Source organism: Tiliqua scincoides, chromosome 15, assembly GCF_035046505.1.
Source record: "Tiliqua scincoides isolate rTilSci1 chromosome 15, rTilSci1.hap2, whole genome shotgun sequence".
NCBI lineage: Eukaryota > Metazoa > Chordata > Lepidosauria > Squamata > Scincidae > Tiliqua > Tiliqua scincoides.
The window spans coordinates 3836003-3861257 of NC_089835.1; the positions used below are offsets into that span (position 1 = coordinate 3836003).

The 25255-nt window shown below is 50.0% G+C and overlaps 2 protein-coding genes and 1 pseudogene across 2 annotated transcripts in view; 2 read left to right on the forward strand and 1 right to left on the reverse strand.

Moving 5' to 3' along the window:
* Positions 1 to 13184, forward strand: part of LOC136635086 (beta-1,4-galactosyltransferase 3-like) — a 14747-nt gene extending 1563 nt beyond the window's left edge. The window contains 7 exon segments of the mRNA XM_066610187.1: positions 2365 to 2626; positions 2628 to 2671; positions 6790 to 7025; positions 7179 to 7369; positions 7737 to 7859; positions 9758 to 9862; positions 10921 to 13184. Of these exon segments, the coding sequence (XP_066466284.1) occupies positions 2418 to 2626; positions 2628 to 2671; positions 6790 to 7025; positions 7179 to 7369; positions 7737 to 7859; positions 9758 to 9862; positions 10921 to 11506 (1494 nt within the window). The 5' untranslated portion in view covers positions 2365 to 2417 and the 3' untranslated portion in view covers positions 11507 to 13184.
* A 330-nt stretch (positions 13185 to 13514) lies between these two features.
* PPOX (protoporphyrinogen oxidase) lies at positions 13515 to 23767 on the reverse strand. Its single transcript, XM_066610367.1, has 8 exons — positions 23105 to 23767; positions 22076 to 22266; positions 21726 to 21786; positions 20543 to 20661; positions 18888 to 19001; positions 17026 to 17175; positions 16855 to 16897; positions 13515 to 16641 (listed from the first exon to the last, which is right to left on the reverse strand). The coding sequence occupies exons 1-8, from the start codon at positions 23181 to 23183 to the stop codon at positions 16505 to 16507; spliced, it is 894 nt and encodes a 297-aa protein (XP_066466464.1). The 5' UTR covers positions 23184 to 23767; the 3' UTR covers positions 13515 to 16504.
* LOC136635344 (5S ribosomal RNA) lies at positions 22470 to 22585 on the forward strand (annotated as a pseudogene).
* Positions 23768 to 25255: the final 1488 nt, after the last annotated feature.

Sequence of the window (25255 nt, forward strand, 5' to 3'; positions counted from 1 at the left end):
ACTTGGATGGGAGACCGCCTGGGAATACCAGGTGCTGTAGCTTATACCATAGTCTTTCCAGACTGAAGGTTGCCAACCATGGGCACATCCATTAACACAGGGACGGGTAATTAAACGGGAGCAGTTAATTTTATGATCAAATGCATGAAGGGACAAGTCTTGACAGTCTTGGTCCTTTTTCCTATCTGGAAACCACCCCAAATAAAATTTAAAAAAATGAAGTCACTTGCTAGGAATGTATTTTATCGCCCTTAAAATTTTTTTGAGAGTGATTTCTCTCTGCTATCTACGTTTATATGTGATTATTTTCTAAAGCATGTTTCTCACAGGCTTCAAAGCTTTAGCAGGTCTGCTTTGAGTAGCATTCTGACAGCTGCTGCAGCCCTAGTGGTTAGAGCCTTGATCATGGGACCAGAAGTCTCGGGTGCAAATTTATTTATTTAATTTATTGATTGGATTGTAATCCGCCTTTCTCCACGAAGGGCACCCAAAGGCGGCTAACAACACTTAAAATACGTACAATATATAAAATTTAAAAATACAATAATAAATAATAAAACAACAAGACCAGCAGCAGTAAAACCAGCAGTATAAAGCAATTGTTTAAAAAGCAGCCATCATGCCCTCTGTCAGGCATCAAAGGCTTTCTGAAATAAAAAAGTCTCCAGGCTTCACTGGCCAAATTCCTATTTGCTGCGATGCTCATGGGTGTCGTGCCGTCTTGCAGCCTTACCTATTTATAAGGATAAGGGGGGGCTATATTCCATTCTCAGTAACAAGGAGGGAGGGTGGAATGTGTAAGAAATAACTCTGTACGTGCTCAGAGGAGCTGTAGCTCAGTGGCAGACCATCATCTGCTTTATAATGCTAGCCACAGGGGCAAATCCCCAACGGTAATGCTATTTAATTAAAAATTTTAAATTACTTTAATCTAAAAGTTGATCCTGTTTTGTTTTTTTTGCCTGACCTAGGTACAATCCTAACCACTCTTTCCTGAGAGTAAACCCCATTGAACAAAATAGCACTTACTTCTGAGTAGACCTGGTTAGGCTTGTGCCCCTAAGCTCAAGGCAGGTTATATTGCAACTGGACCCGTACGAAGCCAATAAAAATCGCACAAATCCAAACAATAAAACAGTCCACAGTCCAATAAACTGTTTGCAATCTCAAGTCAACAGGGATAGCAGCAGGTGCCGGAATAATATGAAGAGCCATGCTGGACATTGTCTCCGCTGATGTATGGATCGCTTGAGTGATATTGTCTGATCTTGGAAGCTAAGCAGGGTCAGGCCTGGTTAGTACTTGGATGGGAGACCGCCTGGGAACACCGCGTGCTGTAGGCTTATACCATGATCTGGGAAGCTAAGCAGGGTCAGGCCTGGTTGGTACTTGGATGGAAGATCGCCTGGGAATACCGGGTGCTGTAGGCTTATACCATGATCTCGGAAGCTAAGCAGGGTCAGGCCTGGTTAGTACTTGGATGGGAGACCGCCTGGGAACACCGCGTGCTGTAGGCTTATACCATGATCTGGGAAGCTAAGCCAGGGTCAGACCTGGTTGGTACTTGGATGGAAGATCGCCTGGGAATACCGGGTGCTGTAGGCTTATACCAGAGTCTTTCCAGACTGAAGGTTGCCAACCATGCTGGACATTGTGCAGGTCTGAGAACATGGGAAGCTTAGAGAAACCCCAAAAGATTTAGCACCCTTTTGGAACATCAGCCGTTGAAATTCCACCAGCTGGGTGCCACAACAGATAAGGCCCTGCCACCATGTTCCTTTTGATGTTGGCACCTGTGACTGAGCCTCCCTATATGACTTTGGAGTGAGGGACAGGATTCTCATGGAGAGAGAGAGGAGAGAGAGAGAGAGTTCATCCATCCATCCAAATCTTTAGGCTTTCTCGGTCATCTCCATCTTGGCGGGGAGGCTTCTGACAAGGGTGGAGACCTCTAAAAATTAAGAACAAAGCTTGGAAATAAAAAGTGTTTTGCTTTGTGACGTCGTTTGCTGGAAAGGCAATACGTGTATATAAATATTCTTGATAGGAATTACTGCCGCTACTATTGCTGTTCTGCCCTAAAGGCTCTGGGAAATGGGCCTGTGTGGGTGGGGGAGAGGGGTTCCCCCATCCCTTATCTTGGAGAACCATCTTCTTTTCTTCCTTGGGCTGGGGTTAAGGGGTCCGGCCCATTTGTTGAAGCCAAGTGAGGCAGCTGCATTGGGTAGAGGATTGGTGGGGTCTCTGCTTGTCCCACTGTACTTTTCCTTCCTGCTTCCCGGAAAGGGGGGCAGAGCAAAGAGGTGATGTGGGGGAGACATGGGCCGAGGTGTCAAAGGGGTAACTTATCTTCTGTCTCTGCAGGTGGACTTGACAGGAGGTTGGCACCCAAGAGGGCAGTCTCAGTCCTTGGCACCATGTTCAGAAGACTTCTGGATCGGCCCTGCACCTTGGCCGTTCTCATTGGCTTCCAGTTTCTCTTCATGGCTTATTTTTCCTTCGGAGGTTTCCGGAACCTGGCCTCGATATTCGGGCACGATTCCGGCCCCACTTACGACTACTCCAGGACCCACGATGTCTACACCAACCTCAGCCACCTGCCTCAGCGGCCACTTCACGGCCACCCCCACGGATTACTTGCCCTACTGCCCGGAACGGTCCCCTTTTCTCAGTGAGTCTTGACCCCGTGGGGCTGATAAGGTTGAAGAGCGGGGAGGGCAGGGGGGCATCAAGCATAGGACACTAATGTTGACATTCTTGGCAAGACCCTAGAGCCTCCGTGACTATATTTATGCAGTGCTCTCAATATGCATGGCATTTTGCGTAGAGTGAGAAGGGCAGATCCTGCCCCAAGGAGATTACAGTCTACATATTGGAATGAGGGGAAGAAGGGGTGGGTGGAAGCAGGGGCAAAGAGGGGAAATCTTACTTTCTTTTAGGTAAGCAGAGTAATAGGAGGAAATGGGGCGGGGTACCAAAGTCTTCTTGGAAGAGTGGGCTTTTCAAAGGGATTTGAAGGAAATACGAAAGGAGGGATTGGGCATGCTTTTCTGGGAGATGGTTCCTGGCATCTCCCAGGGCAGAAAGAGCATGGAGGGTTTGGGGGAAGAGGAATATATAAGAACAGCCCTGCTGGATCAGGCCGAAGGCCCATCTAGTCCAGCTTCCTGGATCTCACAGTGGCCTACCAGATGCCTCCAGGAGCACACAAGACCACAAGAGACCTGCATCTGGTGCCCTCCCTTGCATCTGGCATTCAGAGACAGCCTAAAACCTGGAGGTATGCATATATCCATCATTGCTTGTCACCTGTGGTGGACCTTTCCTCCATCAATCCAATCCCATTTTCAAGGCATTCAGGCCAGGCGCCATCACCACATCCTGTGGCAAGGAGTTCCACAGATGAACGACACGTTGGATAAGAGAAATGTCTTCTTTGGTCTGTTCTCACTCTCCGCCACTCAACTCGGATGGGAGAAGGTGGTGTGGAATCTGATGGGTACAACCAGAGGACAACAAGATACGAGGGTGGAGGGAAGGACCGGGAACGTGCACTGCATCCGGGAGTGGACTGGGAACCAGTGACCCAACTGAAGGAGAGGCAGTGAGAGGGGTGGGTGATCTTTATGGTGGGTGGAGATGAGGGGCTGAGATGAGCCAACGAAAGACCAGAGTGGAAGATGCTGCAATGGTTAAGACTAGAGACAAGCATGAACAGCAGGTTTTTGCAAAGGGGGAAGAAAGGAAGGGTCACATTTTTGCACACAGAGGGCTGGATTTGGGGAACGGAGATCATGCAGGAATTCCAAGAATCATTGTCTGTGTGCATGATTTTTTTTTTTAATGTTTCTAGTCCTCAAGGCCACAAACGTTCCCTTTATCTCGGCAATACTGGCCTCCAAAGTTCAGGAGCAAAGTTACTAGAGGCACATCAGCTATCTGGGGTGTGTGTGTGTGGGGTGTATATGAGAGAATACAAAGTCGAGGTTGCCTCCTTTGTCAATAAGATGGGTGAGGCAGTTTTATTTCCTGCCGTCCGTTTGTTTATCTTGCCCTCAAAGAAGCTCTATTTGGCTATGATTTAAATGTTTGCCAACCGCGAGGGATGGGGCCTTCTCAAAGGTTCTCGACGGGGTGGCTTTGGTGGAATTAGCTCAACTTGGGTCTTGAACAAACAAAATTCATGGTCCATTGTTTCAAGAGAGGTTTGTCAGTAGTTTTTTTTTTACCTGTGCAGAAGGTGTGATCTGCTTTTTTACAGAAAACACACAAACACAAGTCTGTTCAGGAGTCCTTAGCAGGCAGTAGATTATTATTAATATAACATTCTACATGTGCAGGTCCTCATCCCTGAGGAGCTTACAGTCTAAGAAGGACGGTGTCCTTTCCATTACATTGCCACTTTATAAAACAACCACAGCAAACAGAGGATCTGCCACAATTTTTTGAGGCTACACAACTCCATTGTGGCAACCGTCCAAAGGGATCGTTTGAGGGTATGGTAAAGTCTTCACAGGATCTCTTAGCAAAGCCACTGGTGTCATCTGTCGACAGCTATAAGGGCCTAATAAAACACATCCTCAAAGATGTGGGATTCAGGCTGTTGTGTTCATGAGGGCCAGAAACAAGGGATGGCGTTTGGCGGTTTAGTGGTAGAGCGAGGAAAGAGCAGCAGAGATTTTTCACTGTTGGCGGTTGAAGGCCAGTAGTTCTCAAACGTTTTCGCACCGGGAACCATTTTTTAGAATGACACTGTCGGAACCCACTGGAAGTGATGTCATTAACCTGGAAGTGATGTCATGGTTGGAAGTGACCTCATCAAGCCGGGAAATTTTTAACAGCCCATATGACAAAATTAAATTAAGTAAATTAATAGTTTACAATGATAAGTTTTAAAATGTACTTAAAGAAGAACCCTTCTAACCCTCCCAAGCAGTTGCTGATCTGTTTAAAAAATAATTCCACAACATCCCAAAGGCTGCAATCCTATCCATGCTTACTCAGGGGTAAGTGCCATTGACGATCATTGTTAAAAGCATAGACAAAGTAGCCTGTTAAAAGGACATCCGTATTTAAAATATGGATTTAAAATAAAGAACCCTCCTAAAAATCCCAAGCAGTTGCTGAACTGTTTAAAAAAAAAAAAATCCCCAAACATCCCAAAGACTGCAATCCTATTCACGCTTACCTGGGAGTAAGCCCCATTGACTATATTGTTAAAGGCATAGACATCGTAGCCTGTTAAAAGTACAGATCTGTCACATTTCCCCAAACCAGTCACATATTAAACTCAATCAAGTCTCATAGATTAATAATAAAATACACATGGAAGTGAATGGGGACCCACCTGAAATTGGCCTGTGACCCACCACTGAGTCCTGACCCACAGGTGATGTCAAATGCATCTTTTGCATCTCCTTGTGTATTATCAAGCAGCAGGGAGTCCTCATTAAAAACTTGAGTAGCCGGTAAGGAGTTAAACCCTTCCCCCCCATGCAAGTTTTCTAATGACAATCATGCCCCCCTCCCCAAAAGCTTATTTGTGCCCAAAGCAGTGGGTCAAAAAACAAATGGATGGGTGGCGGGAGGTCGTTTAATTTTCCTTGAAGGAAAGGTTACTGGTGCTTGCCACAGCCCTGATTTGAACCAGGAGCTGGCGCCCTTCAAAGAATGGTTGGCAACCTTCAGTCTCGAAAGACTATGGTATAAGCCTACAGCACCCAGTATTCCCAGGCGGTCTCCCATCCAAGTACTAACCAGGCCTGACCCTGCTTAGCTTCCGAGATCATGGTATAAGCCTACAGCACCCGGTATTCCCAAGCAGTCTCCCATCCAAGTACTAACCAGGCCTGACCCTGCTTAGCTTCCGAGATCATGGTATAAGCCTACAGCACCCGGTATTCCCAGGCGGTCTCCCATCCAAGTACTATCCAGGCCTGACCCTGCTTAGCTTCCCAGATCAGACGAGATCAGGTGATGAATCTCGTGTCCGGTGTGACTCTTAAGATGACACACTTTGTGACGTTCACCGAGGATGAGCTCACGGCTGGCTCTCCGCTCAGAGGCTTAGAGGGCCTGCTAAGATCCTTCTGGCACCCAGAATTAATGGAAAATTACTGAACAATAAAGATGATTGATGTGGATTTAAAGCAAAAAAAAAACGTCAGCGAGCTTCACCGTGAAAACCTTATCAGAAGTTAGTCAGTTTTGTGTATCAAAAAGTACCCTCTCAATGTTCAATATAACATTTTATATAGCTTGCTCGATGTTCTTATGGGGGTTAATTCTGTTCCAGTCCTGACCGTACGGAAGCCAGGATTCCAGTAAATCCATACTGGCTTTCCGAACCTCCCTCCCTCCCACTTTTAATATTCTAAATAATTCTGCTTTAAATATGGTTCTGGGCACTTTCCTGCGCCCTCGAGGATTACACGGGGACTTGGCATGGGGACAACATCACATTTATTCCCCCCCTAACAATTTTGTTAGGCTTGTTATTCTTCCTAGAAATCCCACTCTAACACTCCAGTGGCACTCTTGACTTGCCCAGAGTCCCCCTGGCACAAGTAGAGAAAGACAACCCTGCCCACTGGGGTTGAATGAGCTTTTAAACGGGAGAACCCTCCCTTCTTTTGTCCCCTCTTTTCAGGTTTTCTTGCCTGGGTCATGAGGACTAGAAACTTGAGTTTGGAAAGAGTGGTCGTTTAAACTGGGGTGCGCCAGGAGATGTGGCTATTTTTCTGGCCTCTTTCTGACCCTTGTACTCCTCTCTTGCCTGCCAAATCTCAGTTGGCCCTTTGACGGTGAGGTTTGCGAAAACGCCGAAGCTGGAGGTGATCCAGGAGAAGAACCCGCTGGTGGGCAATGGGGGCAGGTATCGCCCTTCTGCCTGCGAATCGCGGACGCGCACGGCCATCATTATCCCGTACCGCAACCGGGAAGTCCACCTTCACCACTTGCTCTATTACCTACACCCTTTTCTCCAGCGCCAGCAACTGCAGTATGGCATCTATATTGTCAACCAGGTGCGTATATACTTGTGTCTAGCACCCACATTCACGAACCTATATCGGATCCTATTGGATATTTGGGCTTCTATGCCCTCCTGGGGCATCCGGCCTCTTGCTTTGGCGCCATGTCCCATCAGCTCCCTGTTGTGTCCACCCCACCCCCCGTAGGCTGGGAACTCCACCTTCAACAGGGCCAAGCTACTGAACGTGGGTGTGAAGGAGGCCCTGAAGGACGAGGAGTGGAACTGCCTGTTCCTCCACGACGTGGACCTCATCCCCGAGAACGACCACAACCTCTACACATGCGACCCCTGGAGCCCCAGACACGTCTCCGTGGCCATGAACAAGTTCGGCTACAGGTGAGGGAGGGGGGGCAAAAGACTTCTCAGGTGGGGCTCCATGGACCTGAGAAGAGATCTAGCATTGCGGTTATTTAAGAGCTGCTATGGCGAAATTTAGCATTTTTTTTTTAAAGCCTGTGTGCCGCAAAGGGTCTGCAGTTGTGCCACAGTAATTTGGGGGAAGGGCGTTTATTTGTGGGGATGTGGGCCCTCTCCCGCCCCGCTGGCAGCATAGTGTGCCTTGTCAGTTGTCCAAAAGCTGACGGTGTGCCCTGGAAAATTTTAGTGCCTTGTCAGTGTGCCGTGAGATTGAAAAAGGCTGAAAATTGCTGGGTAGTGGCTGAGCAGTGAATCGGAACATCTCACCTTCTTCTTTTCCCACCAGCTTGCCGTATTCCCACTACTTTGGTGGGGTGTCTGCACTCACCCCCAACCAGTACATGAAGATCAACGGCTTTCCCAACGAATACTGGGGTTGGGGAGGAGAAGATGATGACATCGCCACTAGGTGAGCGTCTCCATTGGCTTCCGCTTTTCCACCCATGCTCTGTGCTTTCCTGCTGTCTTCTCTATCATGCCTGACTTAATATTTAGCATCATGGCTACATTTTCCTCCCCCACAGAGAAAGGGCCCTGCTAGATCAGGCCAAAGTCCACCTAGTTCAGCATTTGTTTTCTTACGGCGACCAGCCTTGGACCAAACAACTATCGTCCTTCTCTTTGATTTCCCAACAACTGTTGATCAGAGGTAGAGCGCCACTGAACCTGGAGGTTCCATTTGGCCATCACAACGAATAGCCGTCGATATTAAGCTTTCCCCTCTTTGTGAATTCGTCTGGTCCACCGCCATCTAATGTGCCACACCCTTGTGGCAGTGAGTTCCATAAGTTAAGTCACACCTTGTATGAAGAAGAAATTTCTCCTGCCTGTCTTGAATCTCGCACCTGCCAATTTTATTGGATGACCTCAAACTAGTGATGCAGGGAAGGAAATCTCTCTCTCTGCTTTTCTAACACTTTTGTTATAAGCCTCAATCATGCCCTCCCCCTCTTAGTCGCCTTCCCCCACCCCAACTCAAGAACCCCGATTCTTCTCCCATGTGATGCAGGCATTCCTCATACATTTCTGACACTCCTCTGCAACCATGAGGACTACCAACTTGGGTCTTTGATTTTGAAACAAAGCGCAGACTCTTAGGAAGTCTATGTACTTAATGGACTCCTGGGTCCACAAGAAATCAATTGTCTGATTTTTGTGTGCAAGTAGTATATAGACATTTTCTTATTTCATTTTGGGTGGGGCCACTTCTCTCCTGAGCTGGATGAGAGGGCCCTTCGACCAGCAATTCCTGTTCCCCCCCTCCAGCACTTTGCATGCAATCAATGCTGACTCTGTTCCCCACTGTTTGCTCTGCAGCTGGGATATCACCTTCCTTCTCATCTCCTCTTCCTCCTCCTCCATCATCATCATCTTCATCATGTCTCTTCTTTCTCTCTCCACTCCATTTTCTGCTCCCATGGATCCTTGCATGCTCTTTTCCCCCGCACCTGGTGGCGGTTAGGTTGCGGGATACAGGTAGGTGGAACGAGGAGCACTGGTTTGACACACAGATCATTAATTAGTTATTTGTGTTAGTTTTTTATATTAGTTAATTGTGTTGGCTGGAAGGTCCAGCCTGCTGTGCTGAAGATCTAGAAGGTCTTCGTTGCTACAGAACGTTCACAAACACTCCAATTTCTGCAGGGCGGGAGGAGAGAAACTGTCCTTCTCCAACCGCACAGTCCTCCTCCCTTTCCAGTATCCCATCCTCCCACCTGATCAGAGCAAAGCCTTTCTCCCACCAGGAGCCCTTCAGCTCTGTATTTTCAACGGCGGCTGCTTCCCGACCCACCTGAAATTGGATCGTAACTTACCTAGTGGGTCCCGACCCACAGTTTGAGAAACACTAGCAGACTGTTTTATCCTTTCGGTTCAGAAATGTCTTTCCTAGGTAGTTTAGATTTTATTTTAGTTTATTTTTGACGTAGTACCTTCCATAGGAGGACGTGTCATCCCCTTCAAAAGAGAATCCCTTTGCCAGGTGATAAAAAGGGCGTAAAAAGGTGGTAAAAGCATATTTTCAGTTGAAAAACCTCTTTCCTACATAAATTTTAAACCAGATTGTAAGCCCCTAGGGGCAGAGACCAAAACCCCTTAGGATTTTTTTTTTTAACAGAGCCATCACCCTACCATGTAAATGTAGTATTCAGCAGTAGGTAGTCGCTGTTGCCCACCAGACAAGGAATCTCTGGTCTCATAGCAGGATCAAGGCCTCTTCTTACCCAGCTGTTTTAGCCGGGCTGTTGCCAGGAGTGGTTTATTCCTGCCTGTTCTGAATTAGCACCCTTGCTTCTTCTGCACCTCCAGGGTGCGTCTGGCTGGAATGAAGATTTCCCGGCCTCCGGTCACCGTCGGCCACTACAAGATGGTGAAGCACAGTGGAGACGAAGGGAACGAGGAGAATCCTCACAGGTGGGCTAAGCTTTTATTGATTTCGCCTTTTTGTACCGCCCTTCCTCCGAGGAGCTCAAAGTGGTAGAGCTTCAGCCTTCCCCACCTGTGATATGGGCAAAACACCGCTTGCCCACCTTACAGGGCTGTTGTAAGGTTGGCATTGAGATAAGACATGTTGAAATTCTTTCCATGCTCAGAGTGGGTTGTTTAGGTCAGGGGTGCCCAAACCCCGGCCCTGGGGCCACTTGCGGCCCTCAAGGCGGCCTTCAGGGAGCCCCCAGTCTCCAATGAGCCTCTGGCCCTCCGGAGGTTTGTTGGAGCCCACACTGGCCCGACGCAACTGCTCTCAGCTTGAGGGAGATTGTTCAACCTCTCACGTGAGCTGTGGGATGAGGGCTCCCTCCACTGCTTGCTGTTTCACGTCTGTGATGCAGTAGCGGCAGCAAAGGAAAGGCCAGCCTTTCTTTGTGAAAGGCCTTTTATAGGCCTTGAGCTATTGCAAGACCTTCATTCATTCATAAAAATTCATCTTTAATATATTGGGCAGGAGGTCTGGTCTAGAGGGTAGAGCCTCCGTCTGCCTGAAGATAACACCCACAAGGTCGCCAGTTCGAGGCCACCGGCACCGTGCGACCTTGGAGCAGCTGACAAGCTGAAGCCGAGCTATTCCATCTGCTCTGAGCGTGGGAGGATGGAGGCCAGGATGTGAAGCCAGATCGGAATGAAACACCTGAATGTAGTGGTTCTTGAAAGAAAGAACCTTCTTTCAAATTGTAAAAATCCCTGTTTAATAAGGGATTTAAATAAAAAGCCTGCCTATGTAAACTGCCTTGAATAAAGTCTTGAACAAAGACCAAGAAAGGCGCTATATAAATACCTGTTATTATTATTATAATATTATTATTATTCATTTATGTAAACTTATGCAAATTTATTCAAATTTTAAAAGCAAATTAATTCTTCCCCCCCCCGGCCCCCAACACAGTGTCTGAGAGACGATGTGGCCCTCCTGCCCAAAACTTTGGACACCCCTGGTTTAGGTTCTAAGTGCGCTTTCCTTGTCTCCCTTCTGGTAGGTTTGATCTGCTCATCCGGACTAGCCGGGTCTGGCCTTACGACGGCATGAACTCCCTCACCTACACCCTCCTGTCCAAGGAGCTGCTACCCCTTTACACGAACATCACCGCCGACATCGGCACCCCTCCCAGCCGCCGCCATCCCAGCCAAGACTCCATGGCCGGTCTCAAGGGAAAGGCTTATCCGAGCGGCAGCAACCACAACTTCCGGCAAGAGATGCTCCGCAAGACTCCTTTTGCCCGATTCTCCCCGGCCACGGCGGGGCGGGGGGAGCCGCTTTTTGGGACCGCCCGGGACCTGTCCGACACGGGGAAGAAGGACGGGCCGGCTCCCAAACCAGAAAAGCTCAAAACGAGTCCGGCAGCGGGGAAGGGCGGTAACAGGTCACTGAGTTCGACCACTAACAGCGTCAGACACGCGGCCTTAAGAGAGTTTGCCCGGGCCAGCTCGGGCGTTTCGAACCCGTCACCAGGGAAAGAGGCACCCCGCGCCGCCACAGGCAGAATCTTTTCCGAAGACGCCACTTTCGCTTCGACGCTCCAGAAGCCACCGAACAATCGCACCGCTCTGAAAAGTGCCGACTAAGAAGGGGCAGGTATTAAACCACCGGATGGTAGCTGCTGGAGCCCCTTTGGGGGGAATCCGAAGCCTGACACTTCCCTGTGTGTCTAGAACCTATCGTAGGAGTTGTGTTAACGCCATGGGCTGCAGGCCTTCCGGGGTCCTCTCACTGTGCCTGCCAGGTACGCAGGCTGGGTGGAAGGCCCCACGCACCCCCCACTCAGACAACGGAAGGGGCAGGGTCGGGTGGTGAAATTGTAGCTAAAGTTCCACCAGGTCGATACTTCATGTGTTTCAACTTCAAGGGGCTCCACCCTAGTTGGGGAAGTCTTCCCCTCCCAACGGCAGGGGGGGGCTGGCCATTCTCTCCCCAGATCTGCTACCAGCCACCCCCCACACTAGCGCTCCTCCATTTCGTGTTGGGGTTATCGCCCCCTACTGGGTACCTCCATAGATACACTATTAAGAGTAATCAAATTGACTTGAAGTGTGCGCACGTGTGTGTGTGAGAGACAACCAAGGTGGATAAAAATCAGCCTTGTATGAGTTTGGCGGGGGCGGGAGAAGAGAGGCTCACCCCCACCAGAGCAGCAGAGACACACGTCTTCTACAGATGCCCACCCTCCGGTTCTTGGTATCCCACCTGGGCATCTGGGGCTACAGTCCTGAGATTGCTGCCTGCCCAATTTGAGAAAGTGGTGGTGGTGGGGGGGTGTCCTTGTGTTCTTGGCCCACCTCCCTGGCCTGGGTGCTGCTGAATGTGTTCTTTAGGGGGGCGGGGGGGCAGGAAAAGATAAGCTGTATTCTCCCTTAGCCAGATTATAGCCTGACTTTTTCTCAAATGATGCAGGCAGGCTGGAGCTTTACTGGTGGTGGAATTTTCTCCCCGCCCCCCCAAACCCCATTTCCTCCTGCCTCCATTTCTCTCCTGGGGAATCTCACGCATGGAGGTTCCTGTGGCAAACCTGCAAGCATCCTGGAGAAGGAAAAGGCCCGATTTTTTTTTTTGCCTAGATCCAAATGTCCTCCACTCAGCCCCAGACCTCGAGTCTTGGGTTCGGGGGTGGTTATGGATCGGCCCCTGTGCTATCGGTCTCCGAATTCCCTGGGGGCCAGCATGGTGCTGGAAACCAGTTCTGGGGCACACACCTGTGTCGGTGTCTGTTTTGTTCCTTCTGGAGTAGAGAAGCCTGGCCGAGGGCAACATCTACCCGATTCCATTTTTGCTCCGAGAGACACAGCCACATAATTGTGGTCACTTGATGCTGGTGAATCCCATTTGCCCTCTTTCTCTCCCCCCCTCCCCAATATTCAAGGGGCTTCTGCCGCAGTCCTACCTAGAAAAAGCCACCAGTTTAGGGGGGGGGAACTCCCGTGGCTAACAGAGTAAGCGGATCACAACCCCCCCTCTATCATTCCAGTGTTCTGTAGAAGATATTTTCTCCCCCCCCCCCAATCCAAAGAAGCTGGAAACCCCACATAGACAGAACTCGCAGCTATATCCCTTCCAGCTCTAGTCCCACCCCCAGTTTTTTCTCCGGGCTGGTCCCAGCCTGCAAACCACCACTACCCCCCCGTCCAACTCTCCCCCTCTCTTGTCTCGGGTGTGCGTCTCACAATCTCTCTCTGTTGCCAATGATGTGTAATTTATTGTATTTATGATGTCCTCTCCTCTGCTGCTACCCCCCCCGTCTACCCCACAGTCCTCTGTTTTTGATAACTGATTTTTTAAAAAATAAAATATTGTCCACTGATGGAAAGAAAAAAAAAAAAGGTGCCGATTTTGTTTTGGTGTCTTTATGCCTTGACTCTGCTGGTCACGTGTCCCTCTCAGCCGGGCAGAAAACCAACAGGTGTGGTTTGAGTCCTCCCCTGTTTGAGTCCTGCCTGCGCACTAGTGCCTTGCCCCTGGCGTTGTGGCGGGACTGCCGAAAGCACTGACCTGCAGCAGCATTTTTCAAAAACTTTCCACCCTTAGCAACCCCTGAGCGCCGCAGCGGTTTCTGAGACAAGCTACAGGTAGACGGCCTGAATATTTTATTTATTTATTTATTTTATTAATTTATATCCCGCCTTTATGCCCAAAGGGCGCACAAGGCGGCTTACAGCAATTAAAAACACAACATTAAAAACAATCATTAGAACAATTTACCAATGATTAAAAATCTAAAAACAAACCAACCCCGTGGATTCTCGTATATAAAAGCAAGAAAGCCAGCCAGCCTGTCAACCATTAAAAGCTTTTTGAAATAAAAAGGTCTTCAGTCCACGCCGAAATGTTAGCAAACAAGGGAGCAGTTCAGTTCTAAGGGGAGGGTATTCCACAGTTCGGGGGCCACCACCGAGAAGGCCCTCTTCCTGGCCGCCGCCCCTCTCACATCTCTTGGTGGCGGCACAGTCAAAAGGGCCCCCCCAGATGATCTAAGAGCCTGGGTAGGATGGTAAGGAAGGAGGCGGTCCCTCAAATACCCTGGACCCGAGCCGTAAAGGGCTTTAAAAGTCAAAACTAGCACCTTGAATTGGGCCCAGAACCAGCAGCCAGTGTAGCCGCCGAAGCAACAGCTCACCTGACTTCAGGGACCTGACTTCAATTTTACACATAGTCATGAAGCTCACTGGGTGAACATAGGCCGGTCCCTTGCTTTTTCGCTGCCTAAACTGCCCTTAGATGCCTTTAAAGGGGGATTAGACTGATTTCTGGAAGAAAAGCCCTTCACAGGTGACAAGCCACAAGGGCATATACAATCTCCTGCTTTAGGAAGTCGGCTATGAATGACAGATGCAAGGAAGTGGCAACAGATATCTTATTGTGTGCTGCCAGGGGCATCTGGTGGCCCACGGGACTGGATGGTCTTCTGATGTTCTTAAACTGCCTTCACAGGGTGATTACAAGGCAAAAATGGGGGGGGGGGTCGGAATCGCTTGTGTTTCATAAGAACATAAGAACAGCGCCACTGGATCAGGCCACAGGCCCATCTAGTCCAGCTTCCTGGATCTCACAGCGGCCCACCAAATGCCCCAGGGAGCACACCAGATAGCAAGAAGACCTGCAAGGCTTCCTGGGAATTGTAGTTAAGAACATAAGAACAGCCCCACTGGATCAGGCCACATGCCCATCTAGTCCAGCTTCCTGTATCTCACAGCGGCCCACCAAATGCCCCAGGGAGCACACCAGATCACAAGAGACCTCATCCTGGTGCCCTCCCTTGCATTGGCATTCTGACATAGCCCATTTCTAAAATCAGGAGGTTGCACATGCACATGCACATGCTTGTAACCCATAATGGATTTTTCCTCCAGAAACTTGTCCAATCCCCTTTTAAAGGCATCCAGGCCAGATGGCGTGACCACATCCTGTGGCAAGGAGTTCCACAGACCAACCACACGCTGAGTAAAGAAATATTTTCTTTTGTCTGTTCTAACTCTCCCAACACTCAATTTGGGTGGATGTCCCCTGGTTCTGGTGTTATGTGAGAGCGTAAAGAGCATCCAGTTCTGGGCACCTCACTGCAGACACCGGAGCAGGTTCAGAAAAGAGTGACATGGATGAGTGAAGGGCTGGAGAACAAGCCCTACAGAAGAGACGGCTGAGAAGGGGATATGACGGCACTCTTCTAATACCTGAAGGGCTGTCCTATAGAAGAAGGGACAGGTTTGTTCTCGGCTTCCTCTGAGAGCAGAACTAGATCCAATGGCTACAAACTGCAAGAGAGGAGATTCGCTATGGACATCGAGGTGGGCTGGGCGGTTTGGCAGTGGAACAGATTGCCGAGGGAAGGGGTGAAGTCTCCCTCCCTAGAGACCTTCAAGCAGAGGCTCAACAGGGACCTGCTGGAGATGGCTCTGGGAGGATTGCCTGATCCCTGCAGGGGTTGGAGTAGATGACCTTGTGTGTCCCTTCCAACTCTATGATTTTTTTAAATAGAGATTTGGAAAATAAAACAAACAGTACCCTGAGCATTGCTCTTGAAGATCTAGGAAAGCTGAGAAAGAAAGTGGGAGGTGCTGAACTTTGAAAAATACTGCTGCAGCCTGTAAAAAATAACTCTTAAGGCTGCAATCCTGTCCCCACTTTCCTGGGAGTAAGCCCCATTGAACACAGTGGTGCTGACTTCTGAAGAGACATGCATAAGCTTGCACTGCGACTTCCTCCAAGGCACAGCAGAGGAAAATAAAATTGTCCTGGTGTCTGGGGCCAGGGGTGGGGTGGGGGGTTCATTAGACATTTATGCCCCAGGAAGCTATTCACAGAAAGAAAAAAAGGAGACGGAATGGACAGGGACCACTCCCTCCTCACCGCCAACCACAGCAGGCCCAAGCTAGCCTGTTTTAGAGTGTGCTAAACTTCATCTCTGTAGACAGAGTAGGAAAATGTAATCCCTGTGGTGTGGTATTTGAAGAGCTACTGCTTGTGAGGCCATGGGGTGGAAACGCTTGAAGGAGGAAAGCATTTTGAAGGCCTCCCCATCCCAGAATGGATTTCTGCTCCCGAGAAAAATGGCAGGTGTCCATAGCGCTTAATTTTATTTTTCCACATTTTTATACCTCCCTCCAAGCAGCTCAGGATTGTGTACGTGGTTCCTCCCGTCCAGTCCTCGCAACAACCCTGCAAGGTAGGTGAGTCAGAGAGAGAGAGACTGGCCCACGGTCACCAAGGAAGCTTCAGAGCTGAGTGGGGATTTGAACCTGGATCTTCCAGGTGTAACTCCCGCATCACTACACCATCCTGGCTCTTTCATGGAGGACACACTGATACAGCAACACCTTGGTACAAAGAGCATTTCTCGTGGGCCAGAGATGTGGCATGAGGAGGAGGGGAGGATCTATTTTAGGTTCTGGTGGGTACCATCCTCTTCTGTCAACTCTGGAAAGAAGTGAGTGCCTTTACCTTCTCTTCTCCGTCCAAAACGTGAGTCTAGCAGTTAAACTCGCACCCCTCCTGGCACTTAGGATAGGAACTGAGCCATCACCAGACACAGGAGAGGAGAAATTTAGCACAGCAGTCCAAGCAAAGCTCTCTTCTCAGGAGGTCTGGCCAAGAAGTTTGTCCACGGCCATCTGGGCTTGGGAGATGCAATCGTTGACAGAGATGCCCTCGTAGGAGGCGCCGACGAGGCTCAAGGGGAGCTTCTGGCCCTGAAGGTAAGCGGCAGCACTCTCTAGGGGGGGAGCAGAATGGGGTTGGTAAGTCTCACGGGCATAAGCTCAGGGAAGTGCCCCTTTATACAATGAGCCGTTGGAACTCACTGCCACCGGATGTGGCAATGGCTGCGAGCAGAGGCAGCTTTTGTAAAGTCTTGCCGGGGGGTGGAAGAGGAGGAGAAGAAGGAGTGGGGAAGTCAAGGGAAGGGCGAGGAATAATTGAGACCTACCTATGTGTTTCCAGTGCCCAAGCGTGTACTGAGGAATGCAGGCCTGCAAGAGCAGAGAATAGCAGATTGGCACAGCCCAGATTCCTCAGCTGGCCTGACTCTGCGTATAAATCAGACCAGTGGATGATCTGCTCCCACCTTTCTGAACCCCACCCTCCTTCCAGCACATACCTTGAGCACCTTGACAATGCTGCGGGACGGCTCAGCCGAGAGTCCAAGATGTTCCTTTACTGCTGTCTGGGCCCGGCTCAGCAGGGCAGCCTGGGAGGCCGTGTCCGGGTCCCCAAAACCTGGCGTGAACCAGCTGCCCCCCAGCATCACCTGTGGGGGAGGCAAAGTGGTTGCTTAGCTGGGCGGAGGGGATACGGCTGGGAGCAGATGTCTTTGCACTGGTGGCTGTCAACCTCGGTAAGCAGAACCTCCAGCTCCAGTGGCATTCTATCTCCAAATGCTGCAGGATAAGCGGGGGGGGGGGAAGAGGAATTTTGCCTTCCCGAAGCATCTGATTTGTCACGGGGGAACACAAGATGCTGGACTTGATATGGAATCTTGGCCTGGTTTTGCAGGGCTCTTTTTACGTTCAATAAATGGGGGGTGGAAGCAACCCACAGAATGTCTGCAAAGCAAGGGGGCTTCCTCCCTTTCCCTCTAACTACCCCCCCCCAAGGAGGGGGGTACAAATGAGATCTATAAAAGAATCCATAGCTCAGCTCCCCTCTTTGCATCAGCAAAAGTTCCAAGGCCACCCCACTGAGCTTCAAGGCTGAGCGGGGATTTTAACCCAGAGTTTCTACCCCTAAATCTAACACCACAGTGGGGTCTGGTTGTGCTCTGGATTACTTTGATGATTATCCATAAGAATGTATGTGCCACTTAAGAACATAAGAACAGCCCCACTGGATCAGGCCAGAGGCCCATCTAGTCCAGCTTCCTGTATCTCACAGCGGCCCACCAAATGCCCCAGGGAGCACACCAGATAACAAGAGACCTCATCCTGGCGCCCTCCCTTGCATCTGGCGTTCTGACATAACCCATTTCTAAAATCAGGAGGTTGCGCATACACATCGTGGCTTGTAACCCGTAATGGATTTTTCCTCCAGAAACTTGTCCAATCCCCTTTTAAAGGCGTCTAGGCTACACGCCAGCACCACATCCTGTGGCAAGGAGTTCCACAGACCGACCACACACTGAGTAAAGAAATATTTTCTTTTGTCTGTCCTAACCCGCCCAACACTCAATTTTAGTGGATGTCCCCTGGTTCTGGTGTTATGTGAGAGTGTAAAGAGCATCTCCCTATCCACTCTGTCCATCCCCTGCATAATTTTGTATGTCTCAATCATGTCCCCCCTCAGGCGTCTCTTTTCTAGGCTGAAGAGGCCCAAACGCCGTAGCCTTTCCTCATAAGGAAGGTGCCCCAGACCCGTAATCATCTTAGTCGCTCTCTTTTGCACCTTTTCCATTTCCACTATGTCTTTTTTGAGATGCGGCGACCAGAACTGGACACAATACTCCAGGTGTGGCCTTACCATCGATTTGTACAACGGCATTATAATACTAGCCGTTTTGTTCTCAATACCCTTCCTAATGATCCCAAGCTTACCAGCTGCAACCAGTTAGAAAGCAGTTTACAGAGCAAAAGGAGAAAATGGTTCTCTGCCCCAAAGAGTTCCCAATCTTAAGAGGGGGAAAAAGACATGAAGGAGACCACTGGGAAGGAGGCCACTGGCGTAAACAGGGGTGGCAATTCTCTCCCTGCTCAATGTAAGAGATCGGTCGCTTTTTAAAAAGGTGCCCCTTTGCCCAGTTAAGTGGGGGGTGCTGTGAATTAAAACCCAGTGTGCATTTTCACTGACGTGCTGTGCTGTTTACAGGTGCATGCAAGGGGTGAGATTATACTTGGGAGTTAATGAGCAAGCTTTCAAAGCAATCTCACACCCTGATCTCCAGGGAAAAGCACAAGCTCGAACAGAAAGCCCCTTCCAGCCCTTTCCCCAAATCTCATCTGCCTCGCGCCCCCCCCTTCCAGTTCTCACAGTAAGGCGTGGGGCAGGGCCGTCTGATCCATCCTGGGTGGGAAAGGCGACAGAGTCGTAGACGATGCCCAGCAAGGAGCTGTCTTCGAAGGAAGGTACCAAGTGCCCAAATCCCTGGAGCAAAGAGAGGACAGAAAGAAGGAGGACGTGTCCCAGGTTCAATCGCTGGCAGCTTCTCCAGGTAGGGTTGGGGCAGACGCGTCTCTGAAACCCTGAAGGGCAGCTGACGGTCAGTGCTTAGCAATGCTGAGCTATACAGACCAAGGGTTGGGCTCAACATGGCAGCATTATATCCCTTCCCAAGGCCCATGAGAGCAAGCTAAAGGGGGTAATTTGTTCCCGGAGCCAGGGTCAAAAAGGGGGCTCCTTCTATACAACGCCGGCCCATCCCTTCAGGGGGGAAAGCCCTTTTACAAGTGCCATTGGCTACAGAGGTGGGAGGGATGGCAGGGCCTTCTCAGTAGTGGCCCCAATCCTGTGGAACTCCCTCCCTCTCAATCTACAAATGGCCCCATCCTTATTTAGCTTCTGTGGCAGGGCCTGCTAAATTGTTTTAACCGTTTCCAGGCTGTGTTTTAATTGCGATTTTACAATTTGCAGTGATTGGATGACTGTCTTCGGGGCCCCTTACAGGGAGAAAAGCAGGGTAAAAATTCCATAAATAAAAATAAATAAAATCCAGTATGTCTCTGTGGACCTGGTCGTGGTTCAGGATGTGGACTCACCTCCCTGCATTACAATCTCTGCGCATGAACTGGAGGTTGTCCATGACTTTGTGTACCTTGGCTCAACGATCTCCGACACTCTCTCGATACCGAGCTAGACAAACGCATCGGTAAAGCAGCTACCATGTTTTCCAGACTCACAAAGAGAGTCTGGTCCAACAAGAAGCTGACGGAACATACCAAGATCCAGGTCTACAGAGCTTGCATCCTGAGTACACTTCTGTACTGCAGCGAGTCATGGACTCTCCACTCACAACAGGAAAGGAAACTGAACGCTTTCCACATGCGCTGCCTCCGGCGCATTCTCAGCATCACCTGGCAGGACAAAGTTCCTAACAACACAGTCCTGGAATCCCTAGCATGTATGCACTGCTGAAACAGAGACGCCTGCGTTGGCTCGGTCATGTCGTGAGAATGCATGATGGCCAGATCCCAAAGGATCTCCTCTATGGAGAACTCGTGCAAGGAAAGCGCCCTACAGGTAGACCACAGCTGCGATACAAGGACATCTGCAAGAGGGATCTGAAGGCCTTAGGAGTGGACCTCAACAAGTGGGAAACCCTGGCCTCTGAGCGGCCCGCTTGGAGGCAGGCTGTGCAGCATGGCCTTTTCCAGTTTGAAGAGACACTTGGCCAACAGTCTGAGGCAAAGAAGGAAGGCCCATAGCCAGGGAGACAGACCAGGGACAGACTGCACTTGCTCCCAGTGTGGAAGGGATTGTCGCTCCCGAATTGGCCTTTTCAGCCACACTAGACGCTCTACCAGAACCACCTTTCAGAGCGCGATACCATAGTCTTTCGAGACTGAAGGTTGCCAATACTATATGTCTCTGTGGACCTGGAGGATTTCCACCTGCCTGAAAAGCAGCCCTTCTCCCTCCTTCCCTGCCTGCAGAGCACAGCACTGAAACCAGCAAGAAGCTTCGTTTACCGTAACAGGGAGGCTCACGCCTTTATACTGTAGGTTCACCACCCCAACCGAAACGGCTTGGATGGCCAGCAGCTCTCGGGCGAGAGGTTCGGCCCAGCCGGGAAGCGACGCGGCAAGAGCTGAAAAGAGAGAGGAGAAAATGAAGGCAGGGTGAGGCCTTGCAGCCTGGAGAAAGGATCATTCCTCCTGCGCGAGAATGGTACGCCATGGGGAACGAGGGGTTGTGGGTAATCCCATTCAACCCCTGGGCGCCCCACTTAAAACAACCGTAGGGGAAGAGATGGGAAAAGAGACTCTCCACTGTCTCTCCAGCCTGGAATGCTATTTAAGTTCCAATGTCTACAGCAGGGGCGTCAAACACCCGGCCCGCGGGCCGGATGCAGCCCCCGGAAGCAACTTAATTCAGCCCCCCTCCATTATAATTGGGCTTTCTTCCTATCTTGAAAATATAAACACAATTTGCACATTTTTTCTTGTCTTTTGCAACTAATGAGTTTCTATATGACAGGGGTGCCCAAACCCCGGCCCTGGGGCCACTTGCGGCCCTCGAAGCCTCTCAATGTGGCCCTCAGAGAGCCCCCAGTCTCCAATGAGCCTCTGGCCCTCTGGAGATTTGTTGGAGCCCACACTGGCCCGATGCAACTGCTCTCAGCTTGAGGGCGACTGTTTGACCTCTTGCGTGAGCTGTGATATGAGGGCTCCCTCCACTGCTTGTTGTTTCACGTCTGTGAGGCAGTAGCGGCAGCAAAGGAAAGGCCGGCCTTGCTTTGTGCAAGGCCTTTTATAGGCCTTGAGCTATTGCAAGACCTTCATTCAGTCATATAAGTTCATCTGTAATATATTCATTTATGTAAATTTATTCAAATTTTAAATGTAAATTAATTCTTTTTTCTCCCCGGCCCCCCCGACACAGTGTCAGAGAGATGATGTGGCCCTCCTGCCAAAAACTTTGGACACCCCTGCTATATGAGAACAAAGTGCTTATTTTCTGGCCACCGTCTGCTCAGTGACATCACTTCCTGCTTAGTGATGATGTCATTCTGGCTCTCAGTAGGTGCCATGAATGCTATTCGGCCCACCGTATGAAATGAGTTTGACACCCCTGGTCTACGGCACGCTCTTGCAGCTTGTTCCAAAGCAGGACAGCCTGTCAGCCGTCTACAAAACCCGCCACATCGCCTACCTCTGGCGGGCAAGGCGCTGATCATGTGGTCAGCCTCCACGCTGCCCTCTTCCAGCAATATCTGAAGGAGAAGGATGAAAAGTCAGCCTCGTCGTGGGGTGGGAAAATTCCCATTCCTTTCTGTAACTAAGTCTGCAATCCTATTCATACTTTCCTGTGAGTGGTCCCCATTGAGCACACTGGGGCTTACTTCTGATTAGACCTGCCTAGGACCGGGCTGTAAAAAGAGCTGCACTACAGCCTTCCCCGTGGAAAGATCTGACGAAAGATTATTCAAGCCTAGGGGACCGAGAAAGGATTCCCGTAGAGGACTGCCCCAACCGACCCTTCCCCCCGTCCCACTTTCTTACCCGCCAAGATCCATCCGCCGTTCTCTCCAATCGCTTCACAGGGGCGTCGCAGTGGATCTCCACGCCGCGATGCCTCAAAGAGGCACCCAAGGCTTCAGGCAGAGTCTCCATGCCGCGGCGCAGTGACCACTGGCTCCAGCGCTCCTCCTGGGCCCTGCGGATCAGCGGAGAGTCCTGGGAGCCGCTTTTCCCTTGGCCAAAAGGACCACGACGTATAAGCCACAAGACCTCCATGTGTCTTCCCTCCCCTTTACAGCGTGCCAGACGCTGTCTGATTATCCGCTTTCCCCCTTGTGCCACGGAGTGACAAAGCAAGATTTCCATTTGAAACACAGTCAGTTTCTAAGCACTGGGATCATAAATGGTTCCTTGGTCCTCCCACTTGATATCCAGCTCTAGTGGCAATACCCTGCACATGCCTGATCTCGTCTGATCTCGGAAGCTAAGCAGGGTCAGGCCTGGTTAGTACTTGGATGGGAGACCGCCTGGGAATACCGGGTGCTGTAGGCTTCTACCATGATCTCGGAAGCTAAGCAGGGTCAGGCCTGGTTAGTACTTATACCATAGTCTTTCCAGACTGAAGGTTGCCAACCAACCTTAGGACGCTGCCGTGTGCATTTCTAGCAGGGCTCTCCAACACGAGCAGCGGAAACAGGCCAAGAGTGCACGTTGAAGCCTTTCTTGCTTGGAAGCAAGCCCCACTGTGTTCCATGGGGCTTTCTCCCAGGTAAGAGTGTATACAACTGCAGCCTTGATTCCGGAAAAGGGTGCCGAATTTGAACAATCTGTACCACGTCAGGGGAATTTTGCTTCGCATTGTCTTACAAAAATAAGGTTTAGCGTGTGCTACTCTGAGGAGCCATTTCTCCCTCTCTCATCCACCAAGGAGCATTTTGATGGGTGAGTCTCCATGTTCAGTCTGAAGTGGTACACCCCAGACATGGGTCAGAGAGAACTAAGCCAAGCTCCCCTCTCTTATTCCTGGACTTGGCTTCACTGATGCCTGCTTGCCTGCCTTCCGGGCCTCACCTCCGCCAAGGATCATGCCCACGATGACTGAACGATGGGTCTGCTCGGCCTGGAAGAGTGCCGGGAAACAGGAGCGCATGCTGAGCGCACGGCAGTCTCCGGCGAACACTCCACGGCAAAGGCTGTCGATGGCCACATCGGCTAGCTTATCAGATGGAAAACATGGTTATTAGAGATGGTGAACCAAGTCTTGAGGTTGCCACTTTTTTCTTCCCCATTTTTGGTGGGTCTCCAAAGGGTGATGGAAAGATCCGGTAACTAATTGCCGCAAACCCTGAGGCTACTCAAAAATCAGATACTGTGGCTGCTAAATACCCTGCAAAGAGCTCAGCTCCCGCAGTTTGCAAGGCGGCTGCTAACTGCCTTGCAAGGAGCTGAGCTTCCTCAGTTTGCAAGCACGTGTGAATACAGAGAGATAAGTTTGAAGTCTATTTTTTCTGGTCCTTATTACTTATAAATAAAATATTATTTCTTTCTAGATCAGCTTTTTTTAAAGAGGCTGGTAAACCTAGGTGGGTCCCAATAGAGTGTTGTTTTAAAAAGTGGGTCATAAGAACATAAGAACAGCCCCACTGGATCAGGCCATAGGCCCATCTAGTCCAGCTTCCTGGATCTCACAGCGGCCCACCAAATGCCCCAGGGAGCACACCAGATAACAAGACCTGCAAGGCCTCCTGGGAATTGTAGTTAAGAACATAAGAACAGCCCACTGGATCAGGCCATAGACCCATCTAGTCCAGCTTCCTGTATCTCACAGCGGCCCACCAAATGCCCCAGGGATCACACCAGTTAACAAGAGACCTCATCCTGGTGCCCTCCCCTGCATCCGGCAGGGTCCTGGCACTAAAGAGTTTGGGAACCGCTGACTTATATACTGCTTTATGGAGCAGTGCCCCATAAGCTTATCCTGACCATACAGGGGCACTGAAATGAGAGAACGGGACGGGAAAGGCAGTGTCACCCTCCTATCTAAGCCCTGCAAAGAACTGATAAGGATGTCACCCGCTGTCCCACCTTTAGCCTGGCCTTTCAGTTCCCTGCAAGACAAGGTTATCAAACCACACACCCTTTAAAACAGGGACCCTTCCTACCACCTTCCTTCAAAGGAAGGTTGCCATATTCTTGCCAGAGTTAGGTTCCTGTGCTTTTTTTTTTTTTTATACTTAACACACGGGGTTAAGAGCAACCAAAACTTTTCTGAAGTCCTGGCCAGGACGTTTTTCCCCAGCTATCTTTCTGCATGCTAGTTCAAGGCAGAGAAGCATGGGTGGGGGAAAAAGTTGGCAACCTTCCTCACAAGAACTGGTTTTTTGTTGTTGTTAAACTTCTCCCCACTCCCAACTTAGATGCTCTCCATCTCTCTCAAGCTCCCACTAATTTTGCTTTAAGCAGTGTTGGAAACAAGGACTCTTGCTCTCAACAGCATCACACCTGGCTATGCTATATAGCAGGGGTGTCCAAACTTTTTGGCAAGAGGGCCACATCATGTCTCTGACACTGTGTCAGGGGCCAGGAAAAAAAAAAAGAATTAATTTACATTTCAAATTTGAATACATTTACATAAATGAATATATTAGAGATGGAACTTTTATGAATGAATGAACGGTCTTGCAATGGCTCAAGGCCTATAAAAGACCTTTCACAAAGCAAGGCCAGCCTTTCCTTTGCTGCTGCTGCAGCATCACAGACGTGAAACAGCAAGCAGTGGAGGGAGCCCTCGTCCTACAGCTCACGCAAGAGGTTGGAGAGTTGACCGTCATGCTGAGAGCAGGGGCATCAAACCAGCGCAGGCTCCAGCAAGTCTCTGGAGGGCCAAACTGGGAGCTCCCTGAGGGTCGGATTGGGAGTCCTCGAGGGCCACAAGTGGCCCCAGGGCTGGGGTTTGGGCACCCCTGCTATATAGTAATAAGCTTACATTATTTATCATTTGTGTGCATTACCAAATGGGAGTAGCCTACCTACATCCTTCTGGCGACGAAAGTATAGGGATGGCTGCATTCTCTTTATAACCCTGTAAACTAAGTGAGTCTTATTACCCCTATACTGCAGATGGAGAAGACTGAGGCCCAGAGGGGAGTGGCTTGCCTACATCCACCCAGCGAGTGTGAGATTCAAACAGGGGAAACCCGGCCGGCTTAAGTCCTGGGATAA